This window comes from Lontra canadensis, unplaced genomic scaffold (assembly GCF_010015895.1).
Source record: "Lontra canadensis isolate GAN:19392208 unplaced genomic scaffold, GSC_riverotter_1.0 scaffold1, whole genome shotgun sequence".
NCBI lineage: Eukaryota > Metazoa > Chordata > Mammalia > Carnivora > Mustelidae > Lontra > Lontra canadensis.
In genome coordinates, this window is record NW_022630995.1 from 33,094,594 (window position 1) to 33,108,655 (window position 14,062).

General features: G+C 44.7%; 1 protein-coding gene across 15 annotated transcripts in view; it reads right to left on the reverse strand.

Moving 5' to 3' along the window:
- Nucleotides 1-14,062, reverse strand: part of LIMCH1 (LIM and calponin homology domains 1) — a 324,446-nt gene that overhangs the window by 62,711 nt on the left and 247,673 nt on the right. Inside the window, exons 10-15 of one of the 15 annotated variants that reach the window (XM_032852669.1) lie at nucleotides 9,781-10,080; nucleotides 6,630-6,866; nucleotides 5,774-6,103; nucleotides 4,352-4,467; nucleotides 4,131-4,242; nucleotides 3,427-3,687 (exon numbers count right to left, since the gene is read on the reverse strand). The exons of the other annotated variants lie outside the window; for them this stretch is intronic. Coding sequence (XP_032708560.1) covers nucleotides 3,427-3,687; nucleotides 4,131-4,242; nucleotides 4,352-4,467; nucleotides 5,774-6,103; nucleotides 6,630-6,866; nucleotides 9,781-10,080 — 1,356 coding nt within the window. The remainder of the gene's footprint in view (nucleotides 1-3,426; nucleotides 3,688-4,130; nucleotides 4,243-4,351; nucleotides 4,468-5,773; nucleotides 6,104-6,629; nucleotides 6,867-9,780; nucleotides 10,081-14,062) is intronic. 15 annotated transcript variants of the gene reach the window in all.

Here is a 14,062-nt window from a genome sequence, read left to right on the forward strand (position 1 = left end):
TCTCGTGTTCAGTTTCATAATAGTTCATGGGGAAAAGAGTCATTTCTAGAGATGTCTTCCTCTAATCTTGGGGAAAACACCCTGGAATGAATGGGCGCATGCGCACCCCATCCCCCACGCACACACCCTTCTCTCTTACCTGCTCTTATCATTCTAGAACAGTCTGCATTTGTGCATTCATTAATACTTGTTTTCATTCACAGCAAAGACAACCACACCAGTGCAAGACCCAAAGTCTCTGTTGAAATGGCCCAAAGGTTTGCGGATATTTCTCTTCTGGCAGTTAAGACTCATTTTCTGTTTTTCCAGGCGATAGTTTCCGAAGGGGCTAAAGTTTAACCCAATACACTCAATTTTCTAAAAACACTCCTACATTTGGAATCGATGACCAACGGATTCCTCCACAGTCAAGGGAGAGTGCATGAGCAGTTAGTTCTGAAGACTGGATCAACGTCTGCTGGTTCATAGGCCTACTGGAGTAGGCTTACTCAAATGCAGCGTTTTCTAAATTATCTATGGAGGACAGCAGAGAAGTTCTGCCTAGTTAACTGAGAAATAATGAACTGGTAGGATGTGTTTTGTGTCTCGATCTGAATATTTTTGTTCATGTGTTATTGAAGGAGACTGTACATACAGAAGGGCACCGGCCACACACATACCCCTTGGTGAGTCTGCGCAACCCAGACACAGCCAGAGATCAGCGTCGAGTGTTCTGTACTATGTAGATAGTATGTATCTCTGCGAGTATGGCTCCTTAACCCCATTTCGTTGATGAGATTCAGGGATATCTCGTTGTAGCAATGGAGGCTGTATCTGAATTTACACTGCTTCTATGCAAAATACTTAACAGCCTTTCACTGACATCTCTGCCAACAAATGTAGATTCACGCTAAAGTGTAAGTGCCATGAGGGCAAGGAGCTCTTTTCTGGGTTCCCTGAACAGCGACCAGATGAGGTCCTCCACTAAGTATTTATTGAGCACTTACTGGATGCTCTGGAAATTGAAGAGAAAAGCACAGCTTAGTCTCTCAAGATAATGTTCATTTACCCTTTTACTACACACTCACGGATTTCAGGAATCACCTCCTAATTCATTAGATTTAAGAGGGCATCCATTTAAGCAGAACTGTCTTTGCAGTTAAGGAGAAGATAATTCGAGCTTGGGCTTCAAGTGAGTTTCTCCTCTGTTCTATGGGAAACTGAAAAGTAAAGGGAAGTTTTTAAAAAAATCACTAATAAAGAGATTTTAAAAATTAATACAAAGTAGGTGAGTCAATAGGTATAAAATTGGCCAGGCCAATCACAGTTGGTATAAGTATCCTACCAGAAAGAAAAAAAAAAAAAAAAAAGGAAATGAAAAGGCAATGAATAAAGTTCAATTCTGAGAGTAAGGATATTTAGAAAGATAAAGAGAATATTCTGTGCATCTATTTCATGTATGTAACTTTTGGCACTAATCAAGCATTTTGGGATCAGTAATTAGCTGATTCTATACCTCCATATTGTGAACTGGCACTGCTTCTTTTGAAGTGAGAGGGGAAAAAATGGGTCTCTTGCTCTTTAAAATTATCCCCTAACACCCAGCCCTGTGTTTTACACATAGTAGTTACTCAATAGATAGTTGTGAAAAAGAAACATGAATTCCCAAGGCGTATGCCCCCCTCAGTCACGCAACTGGGACACATAGCACGTGGGACCACATCTCCTGCTCAAACTAGCCATTCATTCTCATTTGGATCTAAAAAGGACTTTCTCCAAATCACAGAGGGACAGTTACAAGTGACAGGGAATTCATCAGACTGCCACTGTTTCCTCTAGTAACCGGTGAAGGCCACGTGCTGGAGGGGGACCATGGCCTTCAGCTCAGGTAGGGCTGGGTCTGAATATTGGATCTGTAATTACCAGCTGTGTGGACATGGGCCTCCGTTCCCAATTGCAAAATGCAGATGAAAATTCTTCCTCTCAAAGGTCGTGCGAGGAATAAGTCAATGGGAAAACACCCAGAAAGGGTAGGCAGCCACGGGCCCCACATCCTTCTTCCCTTTCATGCTCACTTGCTTTACAGCAGCCCAAGACACTGGGGCCATGCTGTGTCAGGGCATCTGGAAAGTGAGTGAGGGTGGTGGACGGGGCCCATCAGTCAGTCCCTCTGTCTCGAACCAGCCCTGACAGGCCCTGACCAGCCGGGATCCACGTGGGATCTGCTCACCGATTTCTCTGTCCATGGCCCTACCTGTGAATTTCCAGAAGGTGAGCTAGAGGGAGCAGCCACCCTTTGAAAGGGCTACAGAGCACTCTGTACTATATAAAACAACAAAACACAGCTCGAAAAGTACTCCCGCCTCCTGAAACCAACGTTACAACAAGGTTCTGCGACAGTGCTAGGAGAATTCGGAGGCTTACACGGCACAGATTAAATCCAGGTCACAAAGATAGACGGGATCTTCATTTCAAAATTTGGGTGTCACTTAAGGTTTTCCCTGCTTCCCATCCTAGCCTCTGACTCGCTACTTTTAGGGTCCTTCATGAACCGGAACCCCACTGCTTCCTATTTTCTAGTGGATCCTGTCATTATGCCCAACACCTCTCACTTTTATTCCACTCAGATCTGGCAGACCCTACTTTTAACAAAAATGTACCACTCTCATTAAATGGCAACAGAGGCTTCAACATTTAGGACTTTTAACTACAAACTTCAGATTATTTCCTTACTTGTTCTTCTTTTTTTTTTTTAAGATTTTTTTTTTTTTTATTTGAGAGAGAGAGAGAGACAGAGATAGTGAGAGAGAACACATGAGCAGGGAGGAGAGGGAGAAGCAGGCTCCTCAGTGAGCCGGGAGCCCAACCTGCGGCTCCGTTCCAGGCCCCCAGGCTCATGACTTGAGCCCAAGGCAGACGCTTAACCCACTGAGCCACCCAGACACCCCTCCTTATTTGCTTTTTTAAATCAAGTCACAGCATGGAATTAGAAATCTTACTTTTAGAAAGCCCTGAGTGTTTGCTAATGTCGAAATGAAATGGAATTACAAATTGGTACGTGGTATACGTCTTCTTTGGACCTGAAGATGTTCCTGGAATCAAAGTGAAATCAAGTAGCTCAGAAAGACGTTCAAATCCTTTACCTGAGGGCTCCTATATGAGCTAGGAAGAAATAAGAGTTACCCATTTAGGGGGCCCACAAGATGAGTCAGAAAAAAAAAATTTTGTTGAACCAGAAAATTCACAAATGCATCTTCTTTCCATACCTGCTTATAGGCAAAACAGGAAAAAAAAAAATTCTTGGCCAATTTTTATCATTCCATTTCCGCAAGCAATCGCAGGTAAGTGGCGCTGAGGTATCATAACGCGTTAATAACATACTCAAAGCATCTACGAAGGCTCAGACCAGAAAAACAAAACCACAAAGGCTCAGGAAAATCTTCTGACCTCTTATCCTTCAACGGCGGACCCCGGGCAGATTCCTCCACATCCTGCCGCTTTGCAAATGGAACTGGAAGGAACTGGTTTACGTTGGCTCCCACGCGTCTAAGACACATCCCGGTTCTTCTGACCATCATGTCATCTTTTTGTGAGTCACACAACTTTCCTGGGCCTTTCGGTCTGCTGCTGCTCCAGGCAGGAGCTGTCATCCTCTCTGAGCTCTCTTCTGTCCCCGAAGTCTTGCATTCGGAGGCCAGGGGACACACACTAGGGCAATATTCAGTCCAGCCAGTCAAAGGCCACTTATTGCTAAAGATGTTTTCAGTAGCATCCCCCAATGGCATCAGCCCAAGACAGAAGAAGCCAACGTCCATGGAGGCAGGAGCACACAGAGCAACCGAGTACTAACACTGTGGGCCTCCATCATGCAACGGGTACTTACACCGGAACGGGTTTCCCTTTCCGGTTTTTCAGGATTTCCGAGAATGAAATCTGGCCAGCACCCAACCACATGCAAAGGCTCCCATCTCTACCCAGGGAGGGCACTGAGAGCAGGACTCTGACCCTGGGCTGGGTGCATTCTTCTAAGTGACTGAACTCCACACCACGTCAGTCATCAAGGGCATACTGTGGCTCGAAGCTGTTTTCTGGGGACACAACAGCCACACACAGCAGAGGCAGCACACCCTGGAAGGCAGGCAAGTGCTCACAGTGGCTGGCCGCTCTCCTCTGATGGCTCAGCCTTTGGCGGCATCTCAGAATCTCTTTGAGCAACTCCTTCCTTCTCTTCCTTGCCATCCTGCGGCAGCTGTTTGCATGTCGCTGAAGCCAGAGAGGACAACTTTACTGCTAGGGAAGAATTCACACCCGAGGCCTTGACCCCACCTGTCATCCTGCACCTCCCGGGAAGGGAGGGAACGTCGCTCCTCACCTTCCTCCGCTCCTGGGTGCTCGCTCAAACCGCAGACGTGCTCCTCCTGGGTCTCCAATACGGGACCCAGCCGCGACACCCTTTTGCAACAGTCCCCTACGCCAGAATTCACTATTCTGTTGACAATCAAGCAGCATTGGTAGCAAGAGAGAAGAGGAAAAAGAATTATGAAAGGACACAACAAACATTGTTGAGACTGAGAGATTAAGAAGAGTTTGGCTGCTCTCATTCTGGAAGCTAGTTAGTAAGGATGACATACTCAGATGGAGAAAGCGAGCGCAGCACCTGCGGAAAGCCAAAGAAGGGCTGGCAAGAGCCTGTCCCCACGGGGGATGAGTGATGGCCCCCTCAGTAGTCAAGCACTCAACGATGCATTTCTTACTACCTCCTGACCCCCACCCCAGATCCCCATCAGCCTCTGAAACACCAACTGTATATCTGGTGTGCGCAGATTATTTCTATCTACAGTCTGCTCTCCTCCATGCTGTCGGCCATAAGTACTAGATGAAAGACACCCGTCTGTGCATCATGGACCATTCACTGTTGCCTTTGGATTTCAAGGACAGAGCACCGAGGAGGACATCTTGAGCATTTCCCCTCGCCATGGAGAGCATTACTTTGCTCCCGACACACAGGTGGAATGGAGGTTCCCAGGATAGTCCAGTGGCTTATAAACCGCCCATACCTGCTTCCTGGAGGAGAGACCAGCCCACAGAACTGAACCCCCAGGAGAGGACCTGGGATTTCAAAGCTGGAAGGCCTCCAGTGAGGAGGGGAACGGCTGACAGGCCTGCATGGGCTTTTCCCAGGTGATCCCTCACACACTAGGAGGGCGATTCAGCTAAGGAAACTCTTGACTCATAGGAACCCCAAGAGAGGAGTCTTTTTCCATTCACAATTCATCATACCTTTTTTTTTTTTTTAAAGTAGGGGAGGGAAGAGACCTTTATTTTCTTTTTTCACTTCCATGTCCAAATTTGAACGAATGATATTAGTAACTATTTTTTCCTCCCTCCCTGGGATAGGAAAAGAGGGAGGTTGTAGATAAAACTGAATTCTATCAACATATCTCTAGAAGAAAGGCTAGGGTATCATTAAAACATTCCGTCGAGTTCATTTCAGCATTTGCAACTAATAAAACAGGGCTGAATGCAGCCGAGGGGAAAAGGGTCCTTGGCCAAGATTACTGGCATTCCCCGGCGGTGATTCTGGGGACAAAGGAATCAAAATGGACGCCCGCCATTAACTTTCACACACGTGCTCCTCCCCAGGGCGACCCGCGGACGTTGCTCCTCTGCCAACCAGCCCAAGAACCCGTTCCAACTATGGGATCGCCGCAGGTTTCTGAGAGGTGCTTCGACAGACCCTTGCAAAGCAGCAGCGGCTCCTAGGCAGGGCTTGGACACGGATGGAGGAAAATACCTGTGGTCATGCTGTGCAGTAAGCATTTGGTCTTTTCCTAAACTGGACGTGGCCGCAGAGGAAGGGGAGACAGAGTTAGTTTTGGTCTTGCTGCCACGACTGAGGACTCCTTCCACGTCCTCCCTAGGCCCAGCCCGGCCGATGCTGAGCCGCTTCCATTTCTGCTGATCTATCTCTGTCACGGGTCCAAAGTGCACAAACTTTTGCTGAGGGCTGGAAGCTTTCTTATAGGCCCTCGCTTTGCGGCTGGCAAAATCATCACGAATGGCAGTTTCTGCTTTAATTTCTGGTGAAGGCTCAGGGGCACAGATGGGCTCAACATCTCCATCCCTAGTCAGAACCAGAAATGAGTTCCAAAGATTTCTTAGGCAAGTGCAAATTACTAAGAGCTTCCCCCCACCCCACTTTGGAATACCAGATTTATGAAAAATACTAATATGGTTAGAGCAGAATTGCTTTTCCATTCATCAAAGGAAGGAACGGTCATAGTCTTGCCTGGTAAATAAGGCTTTAAGCTTCTATGGTGCTCAAAATATCACTTCTAACATCATCAATGATGGCATAAGAAAATCTTATGTATGGTGAAATAATGAAAATGGGCTAAAAATCACGTAAACAAGCCTATCAAAATTACCTTTCACAGTAGTTGGTTCAATTAAAGAGAATGTTTTCCATCCAGTGACTCGTAACTTTCGGTATTAATAATTTTCGACTCATACAGAATACACTATGTTTTAGGAGGTATTTTTTTTCTCCAGCCATGAGAGTAAAAAAATGATAGAAGGATAAACATTTGATTCCTTCAAAGTTTAACGAAACCGCTTGCAGGGAAAAATTCAGGAAAAGCATGACACACCTCGTCTTTCCTGACACTTTCAGTCTCTCCCACGTCTCCAAGTCCGCTTCGGTGATATTGGAGACTGTGACAAATCTTGGAGCCTCTTGGTGAGGGCCAAGGAAGCCCTGAATTCTCCGCTGAGCCAGGTCATCCCTGTAAAGGTCTGGCACCTTCCTCACTCCCTCTTCTGCCGGTTTGCTCTCCTGAGTCCGAGTAATACAGGCCACCACTGACTTCACCTCTTGGCCCTGGTTCCTGTTAGTTTTATCCAGGCCCCCACATCATTGGAAAAATCAGGTTCAAGGCAGGGGAGCAGACAAACAGAATGTCAAGCAAGGAATTTCAGAGGCTAAGGACAGAAGGAAATGATGAAGGCACCTTTCCCTTTCTCAAAAAATTCAGAATCACTGGGAGCCTTGATTCTTTGCGCCTATGCTACCCTTTTGACACTGTAATGAGATGGAGTTTTTTCCACCAGATGACAATCTCTAGTTTGGTTTAGGAAGAGAAGCCAGGGCTCGCTGAAAGACTGCTAAGAATGGTAATGAGATTTCGGTTTGACAGTAATGATGCCCAATTCCCACACTATTCAAGTTACTATAATGAATTCAAGTTCTCTGATTGAATCCCTGAGCCCTCTTGGAATGTCTTTTACCGCACCAGTAAAATGTTAGTAATGAGCTCGGCATGATCCAAATTCTAGGATTAGTTGGGAGATAGCTGGAACACTGTTCACATATTAAATATCTCAACCATAAACTCACAAGTGCCAGGAAGTACATCTAAGTCAATTCCAAACAGAAAGTTTCGACCTTCGAAATCAGTCTCTGCTTCCGGACAGCACTGGTTAGGTCTGACTAATAATGTAAACTTGAAGATTACACAGAGTGTATCCTCTTCACCTGGACCTAGAGAGTCAATACTCTTTTGTTTCTTACATTAAAAACTAGTCACCTTCACTGATGTTAAAACTGGTATTTTCACCTGTTCTCCCAAGAAGTGGAAGTTGGGTGGCTTAATGCTGACAATTCTGTCATTTAAATCAGTGCATAAACATTCAATGGCATTAAAAGTCAATTTCTAACGAAATGTGCTTCCCAAGATAGAAAATCTCAAACATCCACATAGAGAGGGCTATTTTTTTTTAAAGATTTTATTTATTTATTTATTTATTTATCAGAGAGAGAGAGAGAGCGCGCGATAGTGCACAAGCAGGCAGAGTGGCAGGCAGAGGAGGAGAGAGAAGCAGGCTCCCTGCCAGGCAAGGAGCCCGATGCAGGACTCGATCCCAGGACCCTGGGATCATGACCTGAGCCGAAGGCAGCGGCTTAACCAACTGAGCCAACCAGGCGTCCCGGGCTATTTGTTTTTAAAAAATATATCATCCAAGCTAGAAAACCAAGAGGTATTCTTTCATTACCTAGATGATGTGGTGTCTTCGCAGACCCTCTACAAGTTAGGAGGGCTACAGAATTTTCTGTTTACTTTCAGTTTGGGAAAGGGGATAAAGGAAGGGCAGAGGCAGGAGCCACTCGGGGCCTTCTCTTCTTTCAACTGTTCTTTGATGCTCCCTAGAGAGGTCATGGGCCATCTGAGACTCAGAACCATGTCCCCAAACACAGAGTCAGGTGACAACAGACAAACGAGGCTGGAAATACTGGGAATTAAAATTGCATGCAGGATGGGGCGCCTGGATGGCTCAGTGGGTTAAAGCCTCTGCCTTCGGCTCTGGTCACGATCCCAGGGTCCTGGGATTAAGCCCTGCATCGGGCTCTCTGCTTGGCGGGGAGACTGCTTCCCTACCTCTCTCTCTGCCTGCCTCTCTGCCTACTTGTGATCTCTGTCTGTCAAATAAATAAATAAATCTTTTTTAAAAATTGCACGCAGGAGAAAGGGAAAAAGGGAGATGCAAAAGCAACTCCTTTTCCTAACTCAAGTTGCTGATTCCCATCCTTGTGCCTTGATGCTAGTGAATTGTCCAGAAGACTGTTTAATGCACAACAACAGACTCCCTCCTACAAGGCCCTCCTAGAATGGTTTGTTACAAGGCATGATAGAGTGAGAGACTCCCGAAGCTAGAGTGTGTCCTATAAAAAAATCACGCTAGGCTTCTATGCTCTAACCCCTATTCTATATCCATGCATTTTGTACCTGGTGCTTTGCAGAACAACAGCAACAATTGTGCAAAACACAGTTAAGACATTTATATTCTTTGTTCAATAGAATTTACAAACCCCGTTACATGAGGGGCAAAGAGATGGCAATTGGACGATGCAAATCTCTGATTTTGGTATAAGGAGAAAATACAAGAATGATCAACTCTGTGTGGTGAAATTTAGCAAGCTGCCACCTTCAATGCCATCATATCCCTCCTAGGATAAGAATCACTGGCCAAAACCCATTTCGCTACAGTTTTCCTTTCTCAAATTAAGAGGATGGGAAAAAGATTAGGAGAGGGAAACTCATCCAAAAAAAATTTCTATAACAGAACAAACAGAAGTGTATTATATTTTTGAGAAGTTTTTTGTTTTTGGCTCCAAGCCCAGCATGGAGCCAATGCAGGGCTCAAACTCATGACCTTGAGATCAAGACCTGAGATCAGAAGTCAGATGCTCAATTGACTGAACCAGGCATGAACCCTGGTTGTGTGTGTGTGTGTGTGTGTGTGTGTGTGTGTGTGTGTTTTAATGAGACCTATCCATCATTAAATTCTAAGTGATTTTGTTGGTATATAGAAAGAGAGCAAGCCTAATTTTTTTCTTCTCCCAAAATCTAAAAGGAATTAATAAGAGAGAACAGGCTACAGCTACGAGTGACTGTATTTTCCGTTTCCTGCAAGTGGACTGGACCAGCCTTGGATGGTGGCCACCCCTGATAGGCACTGGTAGACGTCTGCCTGTACCAATAATGCCAACCATTGGTGGTGATGTATCTACTGGAACTCAAAGTTTACTTGATGAATTCAGCCCCATTTTGCACGAGACCATTCTACTGTCTGCCACTGCATTGAGGGAGACTGGCTATCTGGGGTGCCATTTCAAAATAAACCACCACTACTGATTATTTATAACAGGGAAAGGAAAGAAAGGAATGGGGGCCTATGACACAAGTCCCCTTCACTTAATTACACTCCCCCTCTCACCCACACGAACACACACACAGTGCACACCTTTTATATTCTAGACTTTTTTCTGAAATTCCCTTTGAGAGCTGTTTGCTGCTCTCTGATTTCTCCACCTCTTTTTTTCGGTAAGGCCCATAGAGGAGTTGGTTCAATGGCACCGCTGGCTTGGTCTGCTTCATCCTCACTCTCCTTGCAGCAAAGTCATCTTTCTCAAGATCGGGCCGCCGAGGCGCAACTTCCTCTTCTGACTCTGAATCTTTGCCACATTGGTGGGTCAGGAAAGGGTTTTCTTTGCGAAGGATAATGTCATGAACAGCTTCTTTCTCATTATTTAATGGCTTGTGACTGATGGAGCAAAATTAAATAGAACTCTCCATGTGATCAGACCAAATGCTTTTTTAAATCCCCATCTCCAGACACACAACTGTGTTGTTAGTGGAAGGTCTTCTCAACATCGTTAGTCTAGATGACATCTGTTTGCTCTTTTAGTCCAGAGTTGTAGCGTAGTTAGGGTGGGTTTTAAAACCTTGGTTTTAGCCAGCGACTAGCAATGCTAAAAAGTCATTTAATGGACAGGACCCCATCAGCACCAGCAATGCAGGATCCTAAATGGCTCTGAGAGGGACAATCCGAACTCTTGTCGTGACATTGGGAAGAGTAGAAAGCTTTTGGTTGTTCTTTTTCCTTTAGCATATTAGCAATGCACCCAACAGGTCCCCAGTTTGTTTCTGAGTGGTAGGGCAACAATTTGAGCCACCAAGAAACTGATCTGGGGGAAAGCTAATGCGTGCAGCTGTATGACAGCAAACCTAGACTATGTACCCAGTTGCGAAGTGCGAGGAAGGTCTTTCTGCAGAGCTGAGCTCACCTGAAGCATTTGGAAGGGTTTATGACCAGAAACAGGATGGACCCGGGGCATAAATGCTTCTCTTGCCCTGCACCCTCCCATGAGCAGCTCTGTCTTCTAGTAAATTCTTCTACCCCAATGACTGTCCACCTCTCAGCTCTTCTTCATCATATGCTAGATGTCAAGTCAATTGTGGTAAAACATTTTGCCAAAATGGCTAAAAAATTACTACTTTGTGCTATTCCCATTTTCAAAGAGATGTTGAAGACCTCAAACTTTTAAATTCCTGAATGCGGTTTAATGGTGGACTATAGGACTTTCCACTCAGTTTTGTTTTTTTGTTTTCGTTGGAGGCATGTGGGATAGGAATAGGGTCGAACTGTGTGCATCTGGAATTCCCACAAAGTCTTCTTCCCCTGCTCATAGGCTCAGCCTTGCTTCTAGGTCATTATTATTCTGAGTAATAATAAAACGTTAAAACGTAAAAAAAAATCATTTATTATCTTCTCATTTCAAAAAGATAAGTAAATAAATATCTTGACTCCTAATGCTTACCTACTTTGTATCCAATCTCTAAGAGGGAGTCAAGAGTAAATTCTTCATCCTCAAAGGACAACTCATCTCAGAAATGAGAAGGAGGAATTAGCTAGGAGTAAAATGAACACTGAGACTATGAACCCTGATCAGGGAGGCTGCCTGTTCTCTGCTGCTCTGTACTGCTCCTGAGGGCACTATGTCTTAAGACGATAGCAGGACCTTACTCTATCTGATTTTTTTGAAAATCAAATCATCTCTAATCGTGAGCAGCAAATTCCTTCTTTTCACTGCTGCCACTGTCCTCACTAAAAATTTAAAACACAGAATTTGGAAGCGGTTGGCAGTGCTTTGTTCCCCGAATAAATTTATTTCTTAAAATACAAAATCTTGCCCTGACTCCCAGTATCCTGCCTGTCCCCTCCTGGACAGTGGTCATGCTCCTTCCTTGCTCCTTAGCCAATGCATCTGGCAAGTACCAACTGGTGTTGGTTGTCTAGGGCCATAAAGAATGGCCAATGGAAGTCACAGGCCATTGAATTCATGTCTTCAGAAAGGCATTATTTAAAAAGCACAATGTTGATGATAAAGAAACTTACTGAGGCTTCACTATTGGCTAGACTTCTTTCTAAGTGTTAGTTCATTTAAACCTAACACTAACGCTGCAATGTGAGTTTTATTAGCATCATTATTTTAAGAGAGTAGAAACTAGGTTCTAGGTTCAGAAATTTGCCCAAGATCAAAATGCCAGTGCTTAAGTTAAAATTCAAACCCAGGTTGTCTGGCTCCAGAGGTTCTGTTTGTAACCACTATACTGGGTGTTAAACAAAAGACCTGGCCAGGAATGGTATTGAAAGCAGAACATGATATAAAAAATAAGGCATTATCATGACTATGGGAGTAGGAGAAAGAGAAGTATTTTGCTTACTAAATAAAGAGATCTGTGAGTTGTGCTTAGATTGGATTGTGATTTGCATTGCTGGTCACAGGCAGCCACTTTTTGCTAGGATTAATGATAGCAGAATGCTAACTCATCACACCTCACAATGCTCGCACAGCACTTTACAGTTTACAAAGTGCTTTCAAACTCATTATCTCATCTCAGCTGATCTGACTCCAAGTTCAGGGGGGAGTGGACCCCTAGCTTGAACCTCTTACATTCAAAAGCAGCACTCTTTTCATTTTTTTGGCCAGGGGTCATGGATTACCATCTCCCCCCGCCCCAACTCAGGCAGACTTCTTTAGAATAAAACATATGCATTTATGCAAATGGCCATGCCAATTTGTGATGCCAATTTGAGCAGGGAGAATCTGGTGTTCTCTGGATCACAGGAGCCCAAGCCCTGCTACAAATTCCCTGGGGTGCTTCTTTTTAGGCTAAATGCCCAGCATAGCAGCACTTGTTTCAAGTGATCTCTATTTAGATGTGTGGACTTAAAAAAAAAAAAAAAGGGTGGTAAAGAAAGCTTTCTGTATCACTGGCCACGGAAAGCCACTCCCTGCCCACCTGAAAAGAAAAGCGGCCACAATGACTGATTTTCCGCTACTTGCTTGAATCCTGTGATTTCAGAGTTTCCAGGCAGACTTGGGGGTTGGGGGGAGATAATAACACAAAATCTGAACTCATATTTTTGGCCTCGCAGTAATGCATACTGTGTATAAAGAAGATATGTAGGGTTGTGTTCACAGGTGTCTAGTTACTGAAATTCTTCAGTGGCCTTTTATAAATGTGTTTTTCTTTTTCCCTGAGGAACCTGAAGGGCAGTCTGTTGTAAAGCTTCGGTATGTCCTACTCGGGTTTTCAACAATTATGACTCTTTGAGCACCTGGTATATTTCGGATACACTAACCACCGCAACGACACTGTGAGATAGGAATTCTCATGTCTGCTGAGTAAAGAACACTGAGGCTTCTAGTTCCAGTCATCTGAATGTAGGTAAATGAAGTGAATTTCAGGGGCAGACTCAGGTTCCCTGGCTTGATATTCATGGGGGAGGTTTGATGCTTTGATTTTTTTTCAAGGCATTCACAGGTGAGTCACTTTGGGAAGGAGGGGCTGCTCGGCTGGGCACGGCTCGCCGCTCAGAAGGAATACAGTTCAGTGCGAGACGAGAAATGCCCAGCCTTGCCTCCAGCCTCGTAACCGTGTCCGGCTTCATCTCAAACAAGTGAAGCTATCTTGGTAGGACAGGTTATGGGCTCGAAGCAGATGAGGGGGGGAAGAAAAAGCTCTTGGCACAAACTTATAGGTTTCAAAGTGAATGAGATGGTGATTGAACTGAAGGAAGAACCAGCATTTTCCTTCACCCCTTTTCCCTTGGTACCACACAAGCAGCCAGCCCAGACTGGCAGCAAGGCTGTTCTACTGAAAGAAACTGGGCTCTCCTGGGAATGTCAGGGGCAATACCAGAAACTTCCCGGCTCACCCTGTGCCCACAGAGTGCGGCCACAACTAGAGTCACAAAGGCCCCTGCAAGCAATGTGTGTGTCTGCTCCCGATCCCCAAGGATCTGTTCAGCAACAACCAGGGAAACAAGCATCTGCTGAGTAGGGGTGTAGAGGACGTGTTTAGCACTTAACTATATCAACTCTTTCCTCTAAAGATTTCGAAAATGTCTATTGTTCCTGGGAGGGGTTTTTTTTTTTCCCCCTCTGTAATTAATTACTATGTGGTTGAGAAGATCCACAGACCAGCAGAAAAGACTGAGTGCTGAGACATATGAAAACAATTAGAAAAGAAGTACAATCACTTGAAGCCTATAATTCAGTTAAAAAAAAAAAAGTTTACTTCTCCAATGGGAAACACCAAGTAAGAGAACTCAAATCTCCATGGCATTTTAATTCAGGGGAAGTGAATCTTGGTTCCCATTTTATCCTCTTAAAAACAGAAATCTTAGCTTTTTTGGCAGAGTCTCATATTTTGGGGTAATTAAGCTAACTTAATCA